The sequence below is a fragment of the Diadema setosum genome, chromosome 16, assembly GCF_964275005.1.
Source record: "Diadema setosum chromosome 16, eeDiaSeto1, whole genome shotgun sequence".
NCBI lineage: Eukaryota > Metazoa > Echinodermata > Echinoidea > Diadematoida > Diadematidae > Diadema > Diadema setosum.
Window position 1 is genome coordinate 17,490,846 of NC_092700.1, and position 25,776 is coordinate 17,516,621.

General features: G+C 40.0%; 1 protein-coding gene across 1 annotated transcript in view; it reads right to left on the bottom strand.

The window, feature by feature from the left end:
• LOC140239638 (uncharacterized) overlaps positions 1-25,776 on the bottom strand; it is a 56,314-nt gene that overhangs the window by 7,760 nt on the left and 22,778 nt on the right. The window contains exons 15-39 of the mRNA XM_072319468.1: positions 24,958-25,196; positions 24,415-24,547; positions 23,365-23,601; positions 22,358-22,597; positions 21,939-22,175; positions 20,968-21,090; positions 20,209-20,404; positions 18,749-19,026; positions 17,871-18,010; positions 16,479-16,656; positions 15,675-15,910; positions 13,610-13,724; positions 12,524-12,883; positions 11,557-11,685; positions 10,649-10,825; positions 9,796-9,915; positions 8,235-8,582; positions 7,453-7,568; positions 5,783-5,844; positions 4,442-4,620; positions 3,941-3,994; positions 2,397-2,753; positions 1,478-1,594; positions 820-1,194; positions 23-118 (exon numbers count right to left, since the gene is read on the bottom strand). Of these exons, the coding sequence (XP_072175569.1) occupies positions 23-118; positions 820-1,194; positions 1,478-1,594; positions 2,397-2,753; positions 3,941-3,994; positions 4,442-4,620; positions 5,783-5,844; positions 7,453-7,568; positions 8,235-8,582; positions 9,796-9,915; positions 10,649-10,825; positions 11,557-11,685; positions 12,524-12,883; positions 13,610-13,724; positions 15,675-15,910; positions 16,479-16,656; positions 17,871-18,010; positions 18,749-19,026; positions 20,209-20,404; positions 20,968-21,090; positions 21,939-22,175; positions 22,358-22,597; positions 23,365-23,601; positions 24,415-24,547; positions 24,958-25,196 (4,842 nt within the window). The remainder of the gene's footprint in view (positions 1-22; positions 119-819; positions 1,195-1,477; positions 1,595-2,396; positions 2,754-3,940; positions 3,995-4,441; positions 4,621-5,782; positions 5,845-7,452; positions 7,569-8,234; positions 8,583-9,795; positions 9,916-10,648; positions 10,826-11,556; positions 11,686-12,523; positions 12,884-13,609; positions 13,725-15,674; positions 15,911-16,478; positions 16,657-17,870; positions 18,011-18,748; positions 19,027-20,208; positions 20,405-20,967; positions 21,091-21,938; positions 22,176-22,357; positions 22,598-23,364; positions 23,602-24,414; positions 24,548-24,957; positions 25,197-25,776) is intronic.

A 25,776-nucleotide genomic window follows, 5' to 3' on the forward strand; every position in this document is an offset into this window, starting at 1 on the left:
ATCTAGGGGATGATAAACTCACCACAGCCGGTCTCGTCCGAGTTGTCGAAGCAGTCGATCACCCCGTCACACTCGCTTTCGACCGGCACCCTCTGGTCCGCGCCACATGGCACGGTGTCTGAACAGGAAAAAGAACATAACCAATAAACTTGGTCCGGCTCAAAACAAACAAACAAATCAAAAAAACAAACAAACAAACAGATTACAATCCGACGCTTGTTCTACAAGTTCGCACCCATTTCTTTTCATACAACTTGTCGCTTAGTTACCCTTGTAATATGAAAACGGGGAACGGCAGTATGGGTGAAAATTAGAATGTGTCATATTTGTTAATGATGAAAATTCAAAATTAATTCAGTGTGACAGCGTACATACATCCTCTCAATCTTCAGGTCTTGTTATTGACCAATAGTAATTATCATTTCAATCACTTGACTGCGTCAAAACTTTAACGTCGATATTTTTGCAAAATGTGTTTCTCATAAAATCTGTTCAGACACCATGGTGTAAAGACGAGTTTGTCGATGATCCAAGCATAGCATGTCGTCAAATGTATCAAATACTCCATAATGTACAAGAATGACACAACAGGAGTTAAAACTTGCGTGATATGGCCTACTTAAGAGTGACTAAGATGTCGCAATATAAGTCGCCAACATCAACGATATTCTATTTTGTCCAATTTATTTGGCACATTTACATAGGAATTTTTGGACTTTATGCATATATCCCTTTTTTTTTTTTTTTTTTAGCTAAATGTGATCCAGACCGAGAAATCATAAAAAAAGATTTAGTAAAAATGTGTCTGTTTCAACTTACCATTAAAGGGGAGCGCCCTCACTGTTAGGACAAAGCCAGTCGAGGAAACAGAGAAATCGCTCTGGAAATCTAGCCAAGCCGCCTCGCCCAAATAGTAGCGGGTCGGCGCCAATGTTCCACTCAACTCAACGTACAGGCAATCGTCCTCGCAGTCGGTCTGCAACCGGTTGCTGCCCGAACCCACGTAGAGAAAGTCGTACCCTGACTCGAGGTCGAAGTCGACGATATCGATGACCAGCGAGTGCGACGGCTCAGCCTGAAGGATCCACACGCAGTGGATGCGATCACCGTAGCCATCTGGGTAGTTGTCCGATGTGATGTTCAGCGGCGATTCGGCGCTGATGACCATTGCCTCAGTCGGAGGGCAACTAGAATCTGCTCGAATTTAATCGACAATCACACACTCATATTACAGCTATGGTCCTATTCAGGATAATATTACACTAAGGATAAGGCATGCGAATGTTTTTTGTGAGAAGGGTATTCCGGCCCCTTTTCTAAGCACTGGAATGGATACGTCCAACATTCTACACACTGATGCACAACACATAGTTAACCAAAGACAGTCGTTTACTTAGTATATGTGTTACAAAAAAAAAAAAGTTAGCTCACAGGCGATGGTGATTAAAGGTAATCGGAAATAAATCTTGGGACCTACGGCAATTGATTTCATCGTCTCCATGGTAACACGTTCCATTCCCATCACACAAACCCCGGCTGGAGTAGCAGACGTCTGTCGTATAGCAGGACGTGAAATCGGCGCCACAATCACCATCTGAAAAATGTCGGACAAACATAAGTAAATGAATAACTAAATCTGGTTGGTGCAGAATAATTGTATTAAATGTCACTGTAGAATCTTTATACACATTAACAGTCATATGCATAGTTCACGTACAAAGGCCTGTGGATGATAAAAGTAATGTTGATGTCATGAATGTGCTAAACACGTGAAAACTCCTCTGGTCTGTGTATTAGTGATGTTTGGAGAAAAGGTGTAAGGAAGTTAGAGTTTTTGTTTGTGGGTTTATTCAAAGTAATACGTTTGCAAGTTATTATACTTTCGTTGCTTTAGGCCCTAAGTATCAGCATTGCCGAAAAACGACATACACAACAAATTTCTGAGAAAGAGTACAGATGAATGCTAGCCCAAAATCGTCTGTGTGGTAGATATCTCTGAACATGTGAGCAGTAAACTGTTAAGACTGGCGTTGCGAATGAATAGGAACAGACCATTTAACAGCTCTGTTTTATGGAAGAAAGGGGAGAGAGAACATGAAGTGTTTCATCGAAAAATCGGCCGAGTGCCATATTAGAGCATTTCAAAGTAAGTCAATCATCAGATAGATAAAATTCAAACCTTTCCAGTGATTCCTTACTGGTAACATATCAGGGAATATTTTTGAATTTATCATTAAGAATATCCCGTTTTCCTTATCATTTTTTTTAATAGCTGCTATAATTGTAAATACCTTAAGTTAGCAAGAAGGCAATTAGACTCTTCATGTTATATATATATATATATATATATATATATATATATATATATATATGTAAATGATATAAATTCTTTTTACCTTCAACCTGTACGGCTGAAAGCTGTACTCTGAAACCCCGGTCCGTGACGGAGTAATCGCTGAAGAACCACACCCACATGTACCGGCCTGGTAAGAGTAGGTCGGGCGGTTGAAAATTCCCAGTAAATGCAGCAACGAGGCTCTCGGTGATGAAGGCAGTCCCCTCGCCGAATCGCAGGTAGTCGTAAAAGTCTTCGGTGCTGAAGTTGAGGGTTCGCACCATGATCCCGTAACCGACCGGTGCCGAAACTGTCCACCGGATACTGAGGTCCGTCGCGTAGACAGGTGATGTTGTGTAGTTGGGTGAGGTGAGTACATAGGGGGTGTTCGGTGTCAGCATGATATCTGCTGCGACATCTGTACAATATCAAACATATATTGCCTTTTTAGAGGTGCAATATTACACTTGACATCCCCGCGGTACTTCAATCCAATTTTCTCCAAAAGATTACATTTCTCAAAGCGCGCATTATTCACGAGATTACATAATGACCAATCACCGACCAGTATCAATATATATCATTTTTGTGACCTTTTTTCGTGATCATAGATCATATTTTTGTGGAAAAAAATATATAGATCATTAAATGTTTGAAATTTAGATAGTATCAACTTTCAACTTTTGAAACTTTTGAAAACTTAGCTATCTCATTAGGAAAAAGGCCTAAGAACTCAAGTAAAAAGTTTCTATTAACGTTTTTGATCAAAACATGATTGCAGGTATTTTTTACGTCAGAATTAGCAATTACAATGGTGCACGTAACTATCGTTAACTACTTCTAGATGTTGTTAGGTTACATAAGTTCTCAGTTCTTACATTTATGTACGATCTCTGCAGTGGAACTATTCCGCACCCTCTGTTTGACTATTGCCAAATTGTGCATCATACTTACAGGACAAGAACAAATGAAAAAAAGAATGTTGTACTTACCAAAATTTAGAACCACACAGGGACAATTTTCGATTTCTTACTAAGGACCAAAACTTATGAACACATTGCCACGAGAAATGCGTGAACAAAGCAAAAGATCTACATTTCGTAAATGCCTTGCAGATTTCCTACTCTAATAGATATTATACTGTATCAAGTATTATTAGTTTTCTATGTCAGAAAATGAATGACGTATAAATATTCACAGTCATTTCAACTAACCATGTAGTAATTTTTCTTTTGTATTTAGCTTTTAGTATGAAGATCAAGGTGACCAATCTCGACTAGCACTTGTGTTAACTTTTGGTTTCCTTGTTAACAACAGCAACTTTGTAGAATTATGCTACATGTATCATATTTAACTCTCAAATATCATCATTTAATCATGTTATTGTAAAGGAATAACAGATAAGTATATTTTTTTTTTTCAGATATGTATGTAGATACAATTGTGTTATGATTCTTATATGTACATGTTCAAAATGTTGTTGCTAATACAAACAATGCCTAATGCATGATTACCAATTCATGTATTTGCAAAATACAGTAATGATGACAACATCGATTAATAAATAGTTGAAGTCCTAGCAGAATGAAATACAGTTGTTCTCACCTGGTGGATTTGTGGTAGCGGGAGGTTTGGTGGTTAATATATTTCCTCCAGTAACTGGAATGACCAGAAATCAAAGGATGAAAAACAGTGGCTTTTGTTAGACATCAGTTCCATAGACCATCACGCAGAGGTATATTTCATATCAAAAATCATGTCTGGTTATGTTACACAAAAAAAAAAAATAGTAATTCGGTACAAACAATCAAGAGTAACAAAATCACCAGTTAAAAATTATTTTTGTAACAAAATTATTAGCGGGGAAGTGATATTGTAAGAGATCCAGACATGGTTCCTTTTGGCGCACCATAGCAAAAAAAAAAAAAAAAAAAAATCGGACCGTTGCCAATACCGTGCTCGGTGTAAAAGGCCCTTTATTGCTGTAGAAGAGGGGTAAATACCAATTACTTCAATTGACAATCATCATAAATTTCTTCATAAAATACTAGCAGCCCTTTATAGACAACAAAACTGAAAAATAAAACCACGCGCAGAGTTCCTCACCTCCTTTCACAGTGGTAGACCCGGGTATGACCGGCACGCCGGCAAACGACCCGTCCTGGATGGCCGTATCTATGGCACTGGTAACCATGTCCCTAGTGGTCGCCAGTGGATCCGTGCTGTCATTGGTCGCCAGGAGGCTCCCCAGAAAGACACCGAAATCGCCGATGATGCTGCCATTCCTACGGGGGGGGGGGGGGGACGAATCGGGAAGAGAGCATGGCTCTATTATTAGCTGATAGATAATTACAGCGGCAAAAAAGATAAAACGTTGTATCGCAAGTAAACTCAAGATAGTATTTCACTAGTATCTTTTTTTCACGGAAGAAGTCGGTGAGTTTTCAGGATTAATAGATAGTCAGCTAGTAAAGGATTATACTATAATGCTAGAGTAAAGATCCCAAAAAGTTGAATTAACGTCATATTCAACCTACACATTTTCACCTGTCATGTATACTTGGAAGACAAATCATGTTTCAGGAAAAGTATCTATGAGAAAACAAAAATAGATCAACTGGTGATAGTGGGAAATTGCAACATAGACGTACATGATGTTCAAGCGAACACAAGTTGAGACCCCGTCAAGTATAATGAACATCTACAACATGGATTTTGTATCGCTATGGCCCCGTTTTATCAAAAGATAGAATCGATTGTAAATTCCCTTACCACACAGGCTGCCATAGACTTATGATAGAAACCAACTATATAACAAATTTAACTCTTAATAAAACAGGACCCATATCTTCTCTTTTTTTTTTCAATTAAGAAACAAGAATTAAACACTGCATCTGGACTTCCGTTCACTGTTTGAATGTTGAATGCTACCTTGGTGAATCAGAACTTACATTGATATTTTTGCTGTATCTATTGCGTCTTTTACGTTTTATTTGTTTATTGTGAAAATTTCCACATACATAATTGTGATAGAGAAAACGTTGCACAACAAATCATTATACCATTTTGCAATCGTTTATAATTCCAGACACACGTATGGAATTTTCCAAGCTATTTTATTCGGTACATTTGCCCAATACCCTCCCCAAGCCACTCAAACAAATTTGATATCTCTCAAGGGGAAGCCTTCTGAGGCATCTGAATGAGATAACCTCTGAGGCAATCCATTTTTAGTAGAAGGTGACTGAGGAGAGCAAAACGAAATTCTAGTCAATGACGATGTTCGATCAGTTTGAAAAAAAAAAAGAAAGAAAATAAAACATTTGGGCCGAAGAGCGCCGATGCCTCAACCAATTAAAAAAAAAACATTCATCACCACGTCCTTTCTATATAATACAGACAATAATTTCTGAAAATTCCTTGGGAAAAGATCAAGTTTCGTCTTACCTGAAGCCATTCACGGTAGTCCCAAGATAGGCGCTGCCCAAAACAGCAAGGCCATTGTCAAACTGTGAGATAAGAATAGAACAACAACACAAAAGTGAATAAAACAAGACAAACATGATTCATAATACACTAGCAGTATGTGTAGTAATGTGATTTATAATGTGTTCTCCTGCATATGATAAGCCTTTGTGACCAAAATAATACTATACATTTTCAACGAAAAGAAATGTGAGAATGACACATGGTACTAAAGATAATAAATCAAACGAAGAGTGAAATCAAAACAGACCAATTAAATGATTATGATTTGATTTTATTGAATTTCTGAATGAATAACATAAAGAGAAATATAAGTTGACGAAATCGCTTTTTTACACAGTTGTCACATACTTATATATTGTGGTATTATGAGAAAGCCAAAACACTTAGGTTCGTCTCCTTTATTATATGCTTCATGACGACTTCTTCATGGATATCGTTTTGTTTTAAACGTCACAATTAAGACTGCAAAAGGGAAAATTCCAAATCTTATTGAGGTCGATGTCCATGAAGGTATAGGAATGGAGAATTTTCGTGAGAAAAGAGAATGAGCAAACTTGCCACATCTTGACATGAAAACTCGATCTTTTCATTCATGTGATGTGAAAGTGTCATCTCTTTTAATCCTTCATATTGTCCGGGGCTTTGGATATTGTGTACAATGCTACAGGATTTTCTGTACCAATAGGTGCACAAAGCAAACAAAGAGTCAAGTATTGCAGGGTTTCACGTTCTGGTTAGTCATAGCATACCAAGCAGCTACAGACCGATGGCAGTCCAGATCCTTATTCGAGCTGCTAAACCTGTACGAGTCAAGTCGAGTGATGGCGTGATCCCGAAAGGTTCTCGGGATCGCGCGGTCACGTGATTTGAAGCATATAGGTTATGCTAGAATCACACACGGCCGGGTCACAAAACGGATTTGATCCGGTTGAAAATGAGTTGGATTAGTCCCGGAACGGACGGTAAGTTATGCTACAGTCACACACGGCCGTATTGACCCGTATCGAACCGTATAAACATCCGCTTTAAATCCTTAACTAAATCCTTTTCGACCCCTATATCGACCCGTGTCAACCCGCTTCGACCCGTACCGACCCGGATGTAAACCTTGTCATCATCCGTTGCATGAAGGCAATGCGGTATACGGCAAGGGTCAATACGGTTTTACGCTGCGCGTTGCAGCGGGTCGATGCGAGTCAATACGTTTATAAGCGGGTAAATTCGGATATCAATACGGAATTGAAATCCGTGAGAAAATTTTGAACATGACCAAAAATTTTTCACCGCCGTATCGTAGCCCCCGGAATCCATCAGGAATTGACACGGGTTACGATGCGGGTCAATGCGGGTCTCTACGCCTCGAACCGGGTCGATACGGTTTTAATTCCTTACGGACCCGGTACGAAATCCGGCCGTGTGTGACTCCAGCATTACGCAGCTCGAATAGAGATATCATACAAAGGAGTCCAGAATCTAAATTAGGCTGACGGCTGAAGTTCCCTTCGAATCGTGTCTATTCTGCTGCATAGATTTCGAAAGAAGCTAAGCAACAACAACAACAAAACAAAAACAACGACAACACAAAACACAAATAGAAAACGGGAGGTACAAGGTAGTCACGTGATTACCCCATCAAGAAGCCCCCTGACAAAGGTCCGATAGGCAGCCGAATTGGGGTCCTCGAGGTCTCGGGTAAAAGTCCCTGCTATGGCAAACGATCCCACAGCTACAAAAGGATCGGCAGCTATTTGGGTCGGAAAGGAGACAATAATAATAATAATAATAATAATAATAATAATGATAATAATAATAATAATAATAATAGTAAGAATAATAATAATAATAATAATAATAATAATAACAGTTATGATGATGATGATAATAATAGTAATAGTAATAATAATAGTAATAACAATAATAATAATAATGATAATAATAATAACAATAATAATAATAACAGTTATGATGATGATGATAATAATAGTATAGTAATAATAATAGTAACAACAACAATAATAATAATAATAATAATAATGATAATAATAATAATGATAATAATAATAATAATAATAATAATAATAATAATAATAATAATAATAATAATAATAATAATAATAATAATTGACTTGACAAAAGGTGGCCAACATTGAAAATGGAAAGACCTGCGCGTGTCGTAATGTTAAAGTTATCAGTTTTGTGGGGGGGGGGTGAAGAGAATGTTGATAAAATAATTAGCTCCACTTCAGGCATATGACGAGAAAGGCTAGGTATCCGCTTGAGCTTGACGAGATAATCCCTGAAGCAGCTCTTTCCGAACTAAACTGGGATGGTGTTAACTCGAGGTACTTATATGCTGATTTGTTTGCTTATTCAATTGTCAAATAACGGAAATGAGGAAACGTGTATTTACAAGGAGCCAGGACATGCAGTTCTACTAGGAAGCCATCGCCGGTAATGGAGGCACTGGAGTTGAAGTAGATCCACAAGTCGTCGGTGGAGGTCGTGACGTTCCCTGGCAAGTCGCTCCCCGACCACTCCAGCAGTAGCGTGCTTGTGCTGATGTAGCGCTCGCCGTCCCACAACTCAAGGATATCGACTCCCGCCTCCGTGTCGAACACGATGAAGACGAGAAGGATCGTGTGGGCCGGCGGGGCAGTGACGCGCCAGACGTACTCCAGGTCGGTGGGATAGGGCGCCGGGTATCCCGGAGAGAATATCAGACGGGGTGTCCCGGCCTCAAGGAAGATATCCTCAAATGCTGCAAATCAGAGAAGTCGCCGTATTGATTTACGAGGATATTTACGACTAACAACATTGTCGGCTTGTTATGCACGCAACGAGAACATTCAAAGGATGTTTTTTTTTTCTATGGAATATCACTCGGAGCCTTGAATAACTTTTTTTTTCACAAAGAAAATTTATTCACTTAACTTTCAGGTACAAGCAATAATGTTACATATGATACATAAAGACGACTAAATCAATCTGACAGGCAGCTACAAACACTTTAAACAATATGAATACGATTTCAGTTAATATTGGATACACAGGCATAATTATTCATCTACTTTTTTCGCTTGCTTGAAACATTGACAAAATTGGCGAAAATCTTTTTTGATTTATTTTTATTTCTGGCAGAAAATATAAAGTACTTTACATATACAAATAAACTACATTGTAACACTGTAGGTTTTCTGTAGAGCCAAGTATAAAAGTGCTTCTAGTAATTTGAGTTTGCTTCTGTAACATGATTTCCTGTATAATTTGAGAAATAAATCGCATTCCAAAAACAATTGTGCAACGAATAACTTGGTACTGGTAACTGCTTTATGCTAGCCGTCACCAGGTCTACTCTCTGTCATCATCCTAGTTCTCCGTTCTTCTTCCTCTTCCACTTTCGATTGTCAAATTCCGATGTCAAGCTAATAGCATGCAGTGATTATTGTAAACTGTCGCTTATGTAGACATACGTGATATCTTTCCTTTGAGTTTTCACTTTACGTAAAAGCATCTGAGGTCTTATTTTGTTTTCAGGTATGAATATCTCCTCACACAATCAAATTGTATACTTAGGTGTACACGAATCAAAATGATTAAAAAAATCGTGCTCTTTCAAATTCAATTGGATTCAAAGTAGTGAATATAGATCCAGGAAGTGCGATGGCTATGTAAAGGGGAAATGGTGCATGGTACTCACACGTATATTAGCACATTATTTTCCATGTTATGTATGTCATATTCTAATCACTGACTTCTCCCAATATCAACGAAAATAAGAATGAAACATGATGCAGAAAACTTGAGCAGTTTGCTGGCTAGATTTTGTCCACTCCTGTGGACTTCTTCAGGCCAAGTGGACGAAAGCTAGTCAGCAGACTATTAAATGTTGGTAGATGTCTGAATCTCCTATATTGTAAGAATGATTTTTTTTTTTTCGCTGCCGAAGTCGGGATCGAATCGAAAAGTCTTACTTGTGTAGTTGCAGGAGGCCTCGTCGCTACCATCGTCGCAGTCTGGAAAGAAGTCGCATACCACACTCTGGGACACACACTGAGTTTCAGAGGCACAGGTGAAGTTGCTGCCACACTCAACTAATCCATTATTGTTGCAGTGTCAGGCATAAAGAGAGAAAGATGAGCTTGACTATAAGTTACTGTTCTTGTGTATTCGATGCATCAGAGTATAACTGGTATAACAGTACACTTCGCTGTACCGCAGTGTTTAATTGTACCTAGATCTGAGCGGGCACACAAACGATTGTACGAATGCTTATGGATGATTGGTTTATAACTCGTGATTCTCCACATAGCGAGAGGAAATATTTTCGTAGTCCCAAACTTACAGTGATAAATAAGAACCACAGGAATTAAAGTCGAAATCTGATAAACAAAAGTGACTACACTATATGAAGTGATGAATGTCATACACAAAGAAATTGCTAAATTTTTACACCATTTCGAAGTCAGATAAAATGTGTGAGCAATGTAGAACCTTGTCTGAACTTAGATGCAGTCATGCAGGTTTTGCCAAGCATCTGCGTCAAATTCGGTCTGTTTTAGTCATCCCGCTGATAATGTCTGACAAAGTCAAAGAAGCAAAACTAACATAGACATTTTTTTTTTTACTCACTGCACCATAAACGTCGTGTGATAACCATATTACTGCTAAAAAATCACAAGTTATTGTCGTTGTAGTTGAAATTAGTAACAAATACTTCTGATAAATGACTTTGAAGAATTGTACATTGCACTGAATATTTTCCAAAGATTTTAATAAACTCTGTTTATTCCTTCCTAGCTTGATTGATTTAAGGTGACGGTTTACGGAGGGTCAAGTTTCCATCAGGACCAGCCGCCATGGACCCACCCGTCGGATTGCAGTACATTTCCAGCTCGTCTGTCTGGTCGCTGCAGTCGGTGATGCCATCACATTGCCATGGCAACGGGATGCAGGTCGCAACAGTCTGGCAGCTGGCGTAGCCATCTCTGCAGTCCAGTGGCACTGGGGAGATGAATGCATGTGTGCTGGTTATATCAGGAGCGAAACTCGAGGTTTCTGAGGCCTTCATTAGCCGCATTCACACTTACAAAATAGCGGGATGACGATCGCGATCCATATCTCGAGATTTTTTTTTTTTTTTTTGCAAGCACTCACATGGACAAAAAACATACAAAATAGTAGGAATAAGATCGCGATCCATCATAATTATCTCCGGACTATTTTTACAAGCGTTCACACGAACAGAAAAGATACAAAGTAGCGGGATAACGAACGCGATCAAAATCTCGAGATTTGTATCCCGCTAATTTGCCTACATGTGAATCCTACTAATGGTAGCTTGATGAAACCTCTCATACATTCAGGAATGAACCCGATAGATATTCTACCCCTGTTCAGTTAACCATCGTTTACCAATGCATTTATTTTCTCCTATGATGTCTGCTCAATTTTACTTGCTATTATACGGTTAAACCGTCATGTGCAGAAAACAAAAACTGCTGATTTTTAAAGACCTGAAAATGATTCCGCGTGTCATGATATCCGACATTGCTCTGTAAAAAAAAAAAAAAAAAAAAAAAAAAGCCTCTGGATAATGCTGGACATCAACTTGTACTTATAGATTACGAAAAGGTCCCGCTTCATTTATTCATCGCCATTCAAGAGCCAGGGTTGTCTAACCCGGTGAAGTGGTCCTGCCTTACATAAAAAAAACACAGTTTAGTCTGACCCACCTGTACACGAAGATTCATCGGCCGAATCTTGGCAGTCAGCTATGCCATCACAGACCCAATCAGAGGGAACACACGTCAAGCCAGAGGAACAAGATACTGAGTCAGATTCGGAGCAAAACTCTGAAGAACCTGGTTAATAAAAAGTTTGGAGTGATATATGAATACATAATGAATACATAGATTGACATTTGGGTAGTTTTATAGATTACTATAGGATAGATATAGAGATAGGTAGACTGATTAATTAGATAGATAGATAGATAGATAGATAGATAGATAGATAGATAGATAGATAGATAGATAGATAGGTAGATTGATTGATAGATATACGGAGGTAGATAGAGAAATATATATGTAGAGATAGATTGATTGATAGTTAGATTTATGGATGGATGGACAGAGCGAGAGAGGGACAGACAGATATGAAATAGATAGATAAAAAGATGTATATTTTGACAAATGACAGATGTATAAACTGATATCTAGATAGATTGAATAAATGGATAAATGAAAGATGGATACTTTGTAGAGGGATGAAAAAAATCGCTTTACTAGACTGGACATTTAAAAAAAAAAAGAAGTATCACTTCATTTCCATTAATTTTGCGATGAAGAGTAACTGCATATGCTTACGAAGAGTAGGCGCGGCTACGGCTACGTGTGTTTGGCTTCACTTTGATGTAGAAACTGTGCAGGTATTATCGTTATCACTCTGTAGTCGTATTGATTTACATGTCAAATATTATTTTGTATAGCGGGTTTAGTTTAACTTTAATATCTTTAAAAAGGTATTAAAGGGAAATGAAATACATGACAAATGAGTACATTGTGATTTTCCAAAAGTTGCATGAAAACACTGATGTGTATCCGGCCATATTGCTTCCAAATTTATCAGTATATTACGGACAGCAAATACTTGATTCCTAGTACATTACTTTAACTTAGTCAGTGACTCGCTCTTATTTACCACTGCTGCCAATAGCCCATAGTTCCAACTCCCAGCCCCGGCTAGCGAGGAGCGAGGCGTACGATAGCCAGATCAGACGCTGCCCGGTCTCTATGGCCGAGGGGTCGGTCCGCACCTCGCGGAGGAGCGTGGACCGGTTCGTGCTGTCGTGGCCGGCCCCGATCAAGAGCGTGCCGACAACGGCATCGACGCTCAGGACGCGGAATTTGACGACGATGGTGGCCGCGGGGTCGGCTGCGGACACGAACCAGGTGCAGCCGTGGGTGTCCACGCCGTAATCGGGGAAGACCGGATTGGATAAGACAACTGAGCTGCCAGAATCAACGACAAGATTGACTTCGCCGCACGAATAATCCCTTCCTGTATCAAGCAAAGATGAGGTAATAAACATTAACACTAATAAGCCATGACAGCAAGACACATTACGGTGTTCAAGGAATGATATATGATAATCAATATGTTTTAGGGATGACTCCAAATCAATTGAGATTGAAAACTAAATTTCAATATCAAATTACAATCCTGACAACCATGCCGTGGCTTTCGGGTTGTTGTTTTTTTCTCAAAGAAATTTTATTCATTAACATTCAGGTACAAATAAATGCCACATATGTTACATAAAGAAAAAAAAAAACAATTTGACAGGCAGCTACAAACAGTCTAAATAATATGTATACGATTCCACTTGATATTGGATACAAAACCTATAGTGTTTTTTTTTTTTGTTTTTTTTTACAGATACATTATATTTATCTCTTTCTTTGCTTGCTTTAAAAAGTGACAAAACCAACGGCGGTGGTTAATCTTAATGATTCTGAATTCAATATATTCTATACAGAGAAATCATTTCTCCTGTATTGGTTAAAATAGGTACCAGAAAAAAGACACAAATTATGGTAATTACGAAAATAAAATAATGGTTACAATAGTAATGATTCCCTTGCACTTATTGTAAGAAAGTTGACAAATGACATACACATACTTTACACTGCCTGATAAAAACTAAGTTGAGTAAGAAAACGCCAACAGAAATAGACGAAATCTATGATTCTTTCATAAAGTTGTTCTGTCATCCGATGTACATACCTCTTTCACACAGAAGAGTTTCATTGTCGGGACCAGCCGGGAACGTTTCACACGGTAAGACTGTATCGAGGAAACTACCATAGATACTTAGTTCGTCAGCACAAGCAGTTTTTACCTGTAACATCAACAAAGTAATAATTGTATCAACACTACGGGGTGAGTTGGATAGAAGCTAGTGACTTGCTAAACATGAATTCCTGATTGCAGGAAATTGTGTTCTTATTTTTGCCCTTGGGCAGAACACTTTGTCACATTGTCTTATGGGGGAAGACTGTAAAAACAAGAAATAGGGTCAACAATACCAAACAAAATAACTAGATATCAATGCGATCGAAATCAAGACTTTTGAATTTCTTTACCTACTGCGGAACAAGACAGAAGACTCAAAATAATTATGTAGCATAAGCATAATTATGGAAATAATTATGACTCCAGGAAGCCGCCGGGAGCAATATTGGATTCTGCGCAAAATGGTGTAGATTGTAAAGGCGATACTGAAGTTGAACGTAGTTATTCTCATGGAGCTTTGATTAGCCAATATCTTATAGAAGACAGTGTTTTTCTGTAGTACTTGATGTGTGGACAGCTCTAAGGAAGGGATTTGTAACGATATTTCGAGAGATTATCATAGGGAGCTTTAGATTTGCGATACGAATGTTGAGAGTAAATTAAAAAAAAAAATTGCATGCGCAAGACCGCTTATCAAAAGCGATCTCGTTCGAGTTTTCACAACGGTTTTGGGCCATTTAGCGTCCGCTCAAGTTTTGTGACGCACAGAGATAGTTGATTTCATTAATGACGTCAGCTAGCTTGTTTGATTTGGAGAAGTTTCACATATTATATATAATTGTGTTATACATGTATACATGTTTAACATTTTTTTTTTGAAATTGTTCTAATAAGTATATGATAATTTAGAACTGATATTTTGATACCACGCACCACGAGAGTAATTGAGTCAATAAACTTACTTCACTTCACAAGTCACGAACATCAGAGGGCGCTATTTTACTTTTTATATGCTGCCTCTTCACGAAATCTAAAGCTACTTTGCAACTCGACGCATGCAGGGAGAGAGAAGAGCACCAATGCAACCGTCGTCTTAGCGTTCGCGTCGCAGATCTAAAGCTCGCCAACCTTTGACGGGTACGTCATCTACAGTAGATATGAACATGTCGGTGATCTCGTGCAATGCTTGCTGCAAGTACACGTTTCATATTATATATATACACACACACACACACACACAAACACACACACGCATGCACTCGCACACTCTACACACACACGCGCGCGCGCACACACACACACACACACACACGGTCGCACTCTCATTGCAGAACACGCATATGTACCTGATCTTTTGCCTGTTCAGAATGAAAATTAGGTTAATTTGACTGTGTCGAGAATTATTAAATTAGGAGTCAGATTTTGTTACATGAGCTCTGACACTTACAAAGACTACTGTTATGATATTTGTTACTGCCCACGACTTGGTTACCTTTAAAATTTTCCACCGAGACCATTTCTTATCTCACATATTTGTTTGTTATTTTCTTCCTTGCTTTCTCATGTATGTATATGCATTTTCTTGAAGCGCCATTAGCACCGAGAGGTGCACCTGTGCCCTATATAAGTAGCTGCTATCATTATACTGCTTCCAAAATACTTCACCCTTAATGTATAACCTTAATCCTCAGAACACAACATTTTCAACACTCTTCCATACCCCCTCCCCATACATCCTTTGTACAGAATACGTCGGCAGGAAAGCCTACCCTCCTCTCACGACCACACCCAAGCCCTTAAACAATTCCCCTTAATTCCCGAACCTGGACATCAACAATAAATTGGCCTTCTCTCTACGGACTAAACACTCTTTCCATGGTACTATCCATACCTCTTGGCACGGCTGTTGACAGGGAAGTCTCCCCTCTTCTCCGGACCACACCCAAGCCCTTAGATAATTCCCCTTCACCCCCGAACCTAGACATCAACAATTGGTCCATTAATAATTGGTCTTCTCTCTAAGGACCAAACACACTTTCCATGACCATATCCGTACCTCCTGACAGGGCTGCAGACAGGGGAGTCTCCCCTCTTCTCCCGGTAGACATTCCTTCAGGATGGAGGCGCAGACCACCTGTCGCAGAAGGGCGTGGCAGGTTGTGTTGCCGATCCTTGCAAGGGTGCTGGTGAAGAGCTCGTAGGAGGGCATCTGAGAGGTGGCGTAGGTCTCGGAGTAAGGAAGGACACCGGCGCAAGGGGTGAGCTCGATGGGCTCGCAGGCGTACTGTGGGTCTGCACGAGATCGTGGAAATTACAAGGTATGGCGGTATATCATTTCAACGCGGTCAAAATTATGCAGAATATATGGAGTGGCGTGAAAGGACCTCGTCACACCATCACAGAAGAATCACAATCACTGGCAACTAATAATTCAAATGAATTATTCTTACAGGCTATTGGAAGATGTAATTACATACACAATGTACCTACAGGAAAGCTTTGCTGTTGGTTTCCTATTGGTAGGTCAAATAATTTAAGGTAGAAGATAATTGGTAACGGGAGGGAATTTTCAAAAGTCTGGCTGCGTGTACTGAGTGGCAATAAATCGTATGCACTGTAGAACTACGCTTGCCACAGGTTAAGGCAGAGAAAGCACCGAATTAAAGGCTTACGCTCAAAAGCGGGAAAGACTTATATCATTAGCACGGACCACATTATGATGAGCAAAGATGAAGAGAGTACAGACTTCACCACTACACGGAACCAGGTGGTATGTCGGTCGCATTCCTTTAAAAGAAAATCATAAAAAAGGACACAAACACCATAACGTAAATCTAAAACAATACAAAGCAAAGCACACCTCCACTGATGACGGAGTTGATCCAATCTTTGAAGACGGAGACGCGAGCGAAGATGTTTGGGTAGTTGTTGACGGAGGGATTGTTGGCATCAGCGCACCCCAGGTTGCCACTGGTTACACCCACCATACGCCACGCCCCACTGTACTCTTTGCACACCAGAGAGCTTCCCGAGTCCCCCTGCGAGATAAAATTGGAGGTATGCCCTTTTGTCTGTAAACCTCATCTTTCACTGATGTACCGTGCACCTGTCACACAATATTGACTGCATTATGGACATCCTCTTTAATCCAATGGATCATGAGATATATTGAAGAGAAATCAGTAAATGATAATGAAATAAAGACGCAACAAGAAGAAACGATATATAATTTGTTTAAAAGAATTAAGATATGTCGATATATACATTGAATATTACGTGAGAGGATATTTCAACCACCTAAATCAGAAAGGAAATGGGAAGAAATTTTTAATCAAAACTTAGATTAGACTAAAATATATAATGTTCCTTATACAATTACTTTGAATCAAAGACTTCGTTATTTTCAGTACAAAATTTTACATAGAAATATTGATGTTAACAAATTACTTTTTGCAATGGGGCTATCTGACACACACCTCTGTACGTTTTGTTCGAGCTCCACAGAAACAATCGCACATCTATTTTGGGAATGTGACGCTACCCAAAGATTTATTGCTCAAATACAAGAAATATGTTACAGAATAAAATTCAAATTACTAAAAGTTCCTATATACTTGGTTCGACAGAAAATCCAAAATGTTACAACGTGGTTTATTTGTACGCAAAATACTTCATATTTTCTGTAAGAAATAAAAAGAAATCGTTACATTTTGTCAATTCTTAAAACAAGCAAAGAAAGTAGACGAATATATGTCTAAGAAAATCAAAGGTTTTGTATCTAATATTAATTGGAATCGTATCTACATTATTTAATTGTTTTGCAGTTACCTGTCAAATTTCGATCACTTGTCTTTATGTACTGCATGTGACATTATTTTATTTTGTACCTGAATGTTTATATGAATAAATTTTCTTTGTGAAAAAAAAAATAGGCCTAAACGTCAATTTTACCATTAAGAGCACCACAAAAGATCACGAAAAGAAGGCGTGGCTTTGTGTGTATTGGCAATATATCAAGAGAGGGCTTTCTGGACAGACAGACACACTAATAGATAGATAGATAGATAGATAGATAGATAGATAGATAGATAGATAGATTATAGATAGATAGACAGAGACATAGGTAGATATAGATTTTCCACTTCTATATTCATGTCATTTCATTTCATCTTATCTAATTTTTGAAGCGCTTGGAATTCAATCTACATATCTATTGCGCGTCTTTTCTGCATGATACTTGATTAGAGCTTACCCCACATATGGAGACGCCCCCATCCTGGTACCAAGCACAGATCTGGTTGTCCGTGACAAGAGGGTCCCCGATGGCCTCCCTGCAATCGGCAACGCCAGTCAGGTTAAAGGTTGCCTCCAGCAAATCATTAGATATTGCATCTATGTGAGCAGAAAAGGGAAAGAAGACCAAGGCCAGTCTTAGCATCGTAGTTACTTGTCACAGTAACATATATTTCCGTTTGCAAGGACAAATTTGCCCAAAAAGACGGGTTAAATCAAATGTTGCAAGGAATTGGCCATTTAGACAAGATAACTGTCACAGTGTACTCGAACATTATATGTATGCAATGCAAATCATACTCATAGCGCTGTCATAGCATAACACGATTAATGTACGTACTTACCAAACTGGAAATTGATATACATTTGGTGAATTACAGATAAACTGATCCATCTTATCCCGCTAAATCGAGAGCTAATCAGTATCTGGATTATTATCATCGACTCATTATATCTATTGCGTTAATCTTATCTTATCTCCTTCCCTTTACGACATTCCAGCAAGAAAAAAAAAACAACAACAAACACGCAGTATGTCCCTCCACGATAAGATTCGTACATCTATTCGTTTTTTTTTTTGTTTTTTTTTTAGGGAAAGGCCAACAGTGATGATAAGGTTTATCGAAACTTCTGTTGGCGCATTTTAATGGTAAATAAACAAAAAATGAATACTTAAATAAACAAAGGAATGAATAAATAAATAGATAAATATAAAAAGAATACGTGCATTGTCCACGGAGTTGATAATCTCGGTGAAACACTTAAAGGTGCTCCATAACGAAAGAAGGGGGAACCAAATAGTTCCGGTTTCTAGCTAAAGGGGGTAACAGCACTCACCATTTGTCCCCGTTCGGCCCCACCCCACGGCGACGCATTCGTCGTAGACATTCAGTTCCTCCTGCGTGGTTTCCAAGCAGACTGGACGGACGAAGTCGTTGAACTCCACGGGCTCGGCCAGTCGTAGGAGAGCGACGTCGAAGTCTAGCGTGAAGGAGTTGGAGCCGGGGTGGACGTAGACGCTCTCGATGTCGACGGAGAGACGCGTGGCGGCCTGACCGTTCAGTTGGTTATCACCGAGGACGAGTCGGTCTGCTATGAGACCTACAGCCGTTGGTCTACACAGACAATGGAACGTGCCCGGAAATATTTAGGGTATTGTCAACAATACAACACAGTACCTAAGTGATGACGTCAAACTTTTTTGTCATAGTTTGGTTGGGAACCAGGTGCACGCATGGCCAGGTGAGATTGTTTAGGCTGCTTTCACATAGAAGTATACTTTTCGGGTATTCGGGCTCGTTTTTCGAGGGCACGCGAATAGCTTGAATCGAACGATAGGATTTCCTCACACCGGTTCACATAAGAGGGCACTATTCGAAAGTACCGAATACCTGCGAAAAGTATAGCAGAGTGGGAATCGAGCTTGTTCGATTTTCTTGCAGCGTATACCGTCTCTCGTTTATGAAATAATGACACTTTTGGTCTGGATTTGCCCGTTAGCAAATATAAGCATGTAGACCGATATTCTGATGCAGTTTAGAAATTGTTAATAAGATTTGCTGCGATGTAGGAGGAAGAAATCCTCACTACATGGGATGGTGAGTTGACGGTGCGGGTGATGGTGTATTCGGTGCTCGAATAGCGAATAGCGAATAGGGAATACCGAATACCGAATACTTCTATGTGAAAGCAGCCTTAGAACCAGTTTCCATGGCGATGAATGGCTATGACATCACACTTTGGCACTCCATAAAAGAAACTTCTTGAGTAAGGAATAGTCATCTCTTATTAGTATTAGTCATTGAACGACAGAAAGTGGGCGTGTGATCCATTTACCTCAAAGGGAGAATAAGAAGCTACTTGACTCAACATGATAAGATGTTCAAGAGAACCATGGGGAAAAGGTCTTTCCATCGTTTGCATAAACTTCTGAATCATTTGTGTATTAAACTGAAAGAACGAACTATTTCCTCACAGCTGTAACACTACATAAATCAGGTAAAGACTTTTTTCCAACACTCATTAATTTTTGACCATTCACTTTTACGCTGACCAATTATTATGATATTTATGCATCTTATTACACCCTTCAATATTTACATAAACGCGAAAGATAGTTAGCGACTTATGGGAAATTTATTCGATAATTCAAAAGTTTGAATAAACAATCTACAAACCGTATTCAGAGACAATGGATAAGTGTAATGATAATGTACAAGGGTGTAATCTAGCACTGCTAAAGAAACTGCCTGTCCATCTCAACAAGGCTTATCACATAGTCTGGATAGAATTCTTACTGGAGGCAGTGGGCAGCTGTGATTGCCCAGCGGCTCGCGACGAGAGAGGCCCCGCAGGAGTGGTAGAAGGGAAGGGTGAGCACCCGCAGAGACAGGGAGGCACTCCACGGCCACGCCCCCGTCAGCGCACTGGTCCCGCCCACGATTCGGGGAGTGATGGCGGGGGTGAGTCCACAGGAGGCTGGATTTACCTCCACTGTTGGTGTAAAGTTGGGACGAGTGTATCATAACTCACACAAACATCATAGGCAGTACATGGCTCATCATCATTTTACATTTTTTTTTTTCATGGGGGGGGGGTTGTCTGCCTTAACAACCTCTCATGATTGTGATATCAATTATGATGTCATAGCTCACATCCACACAAATTACGCAATGAGAAATACATTACTGATGGGTGTGGCGTGTATCTTAAAGAGATTTCGGGCCAGATTTTCATGATACTGAGTACATGTCACTGTCTTTTCTCTTTGCCAAAAAGTGACACTAGCCAACGGACAGCTTCGGAGGATGATGATGCATCCCTTATTTCATAATCTCTGCCATAAACTTGCTGGCTGATGTTTGAAATTAAAATTGCACCGCTGTCTTATCACAAGCATTTTATTACACATACACCGGTAACACGTTCGACATTTGCTCCTGCGACAATTGCTCGAGTCTTATTTTCCCCAAGGACTTAAGGTTAGGGATAAGGTTAGGGTTAGAATTAGGGTTGTGATAAGGTGTCTAGGACTAGGCAAGGTTGAACATGTTTACCTGGAGTGCTGGTACAGTTCCCTTCGTCCGTCCCGTCCGTGCAGTCCGGTACGCCGTCGCACAGCCACTCATTGGGCAGACACACCCCCTGGTCACAAGCAAAGTACAGCGATCCACAGTTTTCTGGGGAAGGAGATCATCAGAGTGAGCAATCACATGATTTGATCACGTGACGTATGCTAAAATAAAAATGTATAAAGGCTTAGAACAAATCATGGAATCATAATGATGTAGTGTAAATGTTATCTGCTTTGTGCCATTATATCCTGTTTTTTTAACAAACACATTCTGGGCCTCGCAACGCAACCTCTGATATGTTGAAAACTTTCAGCACTGGATATATCAGCAGACAATATCTCCTTTACAGGATGTGCAAAAGACGGTAATAGTTGCTGATATATAAAGAGAATTGAGGGTTTGGGACGAACACCGAACAAGGGCTTTCAATAGCTCAGTCGGTAGAGCACCGGTCTAGTAATCCGGAGGTCTCGGGTTCGAATCCCGATGAAAACCCATTTTCTTTGCAGTTTTCCCTCTCTTTGTTTATATATATATATATATATATATATATATATATATATATATATATATGTGTGTGTGTGTGTGTGTGTGTGTGTGACATGTGTGTCTGTCTGTCTGTCTGTCCGTCTTTTCTGTGTCTGTGTCTGTGTGTGTACGGGGAGAGAAACAGAGAGATAGTCATGCGGTAGATAAATGTAGATTGTATTTCAAGTTCAAGTTCAAGTTCATATTTATTTACAACAACCTGGCCACTTCCGCTCGTCTCCAAGCTTCTTAACCCTCTATGCGCCACGTTTGCTTCCTGTCCATGGGTATGCCTGTGAAATTTGTCCATATTTGACTCACTGGCATAGAAAGAGTTAAGATGCCTTCACATCTCATTCGCTCGACACTTTGTGATTCCTATAACCCAAGGTTCACACAGACACATACACGTGTAAAGCACTTACCGATGACAATGATAGTTGTGCTACACTGGCCGACGTTGCCGACCGCGTCTACCGCTGTGTGAACGACCAGGTACGTCCCCACCGGGAAATTCCCCTGATGTAGTGATGACGACACCGCCACCGGACCGTCAAGGTTGTCATAGGCTGTCACGCTCCACGTCACCATGACAACAATTCTCCCCTCCACCAACTGCCGCAGTATGACGTCTGGACACGTGACCTCGGGAGGCGTAGCAGCTATAAGAACAAGATGGACATTTTCATAGTTATCTTCTCTTTATCATTTTTTTTCAATCAAACTTTTATATTTGTCATCATTGTTATCATCACACACCATGGTTACTATCATAATCATTATCATGATCATCTCACGTACATCAGTAGCAGCACTTAAAGGAGGTGGGTGTGAGTAAACTCACCATAGACTGTGACGTAGAAAACACACGAGGATGGGTTGCCGGACGGATCGTAGGCCGTCACTGTGACCGTATGAGTTCCCACCGTGAATACATTGGATACAGGGTCGGTGCTGATCTGGAAGATTGACCCCGAGTTGTCCGTGGCAACGGGGTCACTCCAGGATACCGTGACGTCACTAGCGCCGGGGCTGAGTTCGCGTGTCCTGTTAGCTGGACAACTGACCACCGGCGGCTCCATATCTGTGAGAACAGGTGGAATTAAGTGAGTACTTTTCCGAGAATTAATTCATGTTAATTATCTTGGCAACAGTGGGACACTTATTTAAGTATTGTACAGAGCAGATTGTCTGAAAGGCTCGTAATGCAAACCTTGCAATGATAATGCTCCTCTATTAAGGTATGATGAAAATATATTGTTACATACCTGCCTACAATATTTACTGAAATGCTATTTTGAAACATTTTCACATCGTGTAAGAGTCGTGTTAGTTTAGTTAGTTTATGTTATATTGTGTATACACTTTCTTACAATAAAAGTTGTATTCGCGAGGAACCGGGCATCTTTTTTTTTTTTCCAAATCCAAAACCATTTTGGGCCATTTTACCAAATTGTATTTTCTCATTAGTTCCATGGTTCAATTTCAAATACACAGTCGGTTTTATCATGTCAACTGTACGGTAAATAGTTATCACGTCTGGTAAAAACATAAAATAGGGCTCAACACTAACTTTTTTTCTCTGGTGGCCAGTTGGGGCCACTAAGTCTTTAAATCTGGAACTTTGGAGCTCCAAAACAAACGGAAACATAGCAATCCATGTTGAATACTGAGTGCCCGATGGGCCTTATTCGACATCAGGAGGCCCTACATAGATTTTTACTGGTCTCGGTCCACCGGTCCACAGGTAATGTCAAATCTTGCATGGTATGTAATGTCTCTGAAGATGAAAAAAAAAAAGATAACTGTGCTACACAGCAAATTTGTTCAAAAACAAAATGATTACCACACCTATGACAGCTACATCAAAGCTGCAAGTAATCTGGTTCCCGGACGAGTCCGTTGCCGTGGCGGTCACAGTCTGGTGGCTGATGGGGTAAGTTCCGGGTGAAAGGTCAGTAGTGACAGACACCTCGCCCGAATTGTCAGTGGCGGTCGGTTGGGACCAGGAAACATTCGCCGTCGACGCGCCGGTCGCGACAACAACGTTGATATCGTCTGGGCAGAATATCGTGGGTGCTTCGTTATCTGTAAAAGAGATATAACCATACATTGCTTCGTTAGTTGTAAAAGAGATATAATCATGACTTCGTTATCTGTAAAACAGATAATCATTTTGGCGTTTGAAATAGCCGATTAGTATATCACCCACTCAGGACACAGCATTTTCCCATTTGCGACCGAGATTATAATTTCATACATTACACTCCTATGATCGATTTTATTTTTTTCCCCTCTATATATGGATTATAGTGGAGCAGCATACCAAACCTATTGTGCATTTTGTGATACAAGCACCAAATTTGGCACAAATGTACATTAACATATTGCTAACATTTTCAGATATTGGGCTACTTGGAATTCTCTCTTTATGCCCGCCATATTGGATTTCAAAATGGCCGCCATTTGAAATCTACATTTGCGATTATCTCTGGGTCTAATGCTGCTATTGACTCGATTCTGATGTCTAAATGTATATATATATATATTTTTTTTTTTTGGGGGGGGGGGTGGCAAGGAATCCAGTGGTAACAATCTGCATTGCGTATTTTCACCAATGGGCCGCCATATTGGATTTCAAAATGGCCGCCATTTGAAAACTACATTTGCGATTATCTCTGGGTCTAATTATTGACTCGATTCTGGTTTCTAAATGTATGTTTTCGGGGTCAAGGAATCCAATGGTAACAATCTGCGTTGCGTATTTTCACCAATGGCCGCCATATTGGATTTCAAAATGGCTGCTTTATATTACATGGCCGCTTCTCGATCTACATTTGTCGTTATCTTAGGATCTAATGCTGTAGAACACCTGAATCCTGGACAGACACCACTGGTCACCTTTGATCAGCCACTGTTTGCTTTGGCCAAGCAGATACAGTGGAAGCGGCCGGAGAGTTATGAAGACGACATAGTAGTGATGTTTGGTGGTCTCCACATAGAGATGGCGGCACTGAAAACACTGGGGGACTGACTGCAAGGGAATGGTTTGGTGCAAGCACTTGTGCAAGCTGAGATTGCGACAGCAGGGACAGCAGACTCATTCCTGCGAGCATCTCATGTCTTGCGCACAAGAAGAGCACATCAAGTGACTGCAGCAGCACTGTAGGCCCTACATCCTGCAACACCATGCCTACAACCACTACTGTCCGGGAGAAACCAGGGATGCAGAGGACCTTCCCGCGTTTGAAGACTGGTGTCGCCACAGATGAGACAACATCCCCCAGTTTCGCTACTGGGCAACTGTGCTGGAACTAGAACTGTTGGTTCTAGTGTATGTGCGTTCTCTCAGGCAGGAATCGTTGATGGTGTACCTCGATGCTCTGACAGAGCTGGGCCCCTGGTTCCACGCACTAGATCATACCCACTATGCTAGACGGATACCAGTGCGCCAAAAGGATATTCGACTTTCAGATGAGTGTCAGACATGTCGCTCGTGATCCGATATTGCCTCATCTGATCACGCCCCGACATGTCTGACACTGACCTGGTAGTCGACCAACACCAGTCGGATCCATTGGCCTGCGATTCGATACACTTCTCCAGTGGGTGGCCGGAAGCGATTAACTTTGCTTCCGATGAGTGACCGATGACAGAAAATCTCTGTGGACTAGGGGTATAACCTACATAATATGCGACTATGATACATTGTACCATGCACTTAATTTCCAACTAAAATCACTCCTGAACAGACGTAATAAAGAATACATTGAATATTAATGGAGCCATCACTAGTTTCCATGGAAACGAGATGTGCAACTTCCTACCCTGTTGATCACAATATCATTCAGGCTACTAGATGCAACGTTTTGTCTTCTCACACATCAAACATCCAACGACAGTTAAAATCATTTGCATGGATATAACAAATACGGTGCCTCAAAAGGTGAAGCAACAAAGAGCAAGAAATGAATTATATTTGTGATGATCTTGACTAAACAATTCCAATGATTCAAATTCCGATGAGTGACCGATGACAGAAAATCTTTGTGGACTAGGGGTATAACCTACATAATATGCGACTATGATACATTGTACCATGCACTTAATTTCCAACTAAAATCACTCCTGAACAGACATAATAAAGAATACATTGAATATTAATGGAGCCATCACTAGTTTCATGGAAACGAGATGTGCAACTTACTACCCTGTTGATCACAATATCATTCAGGCTACTAGATGCAACGTTTTGTCTTCTCA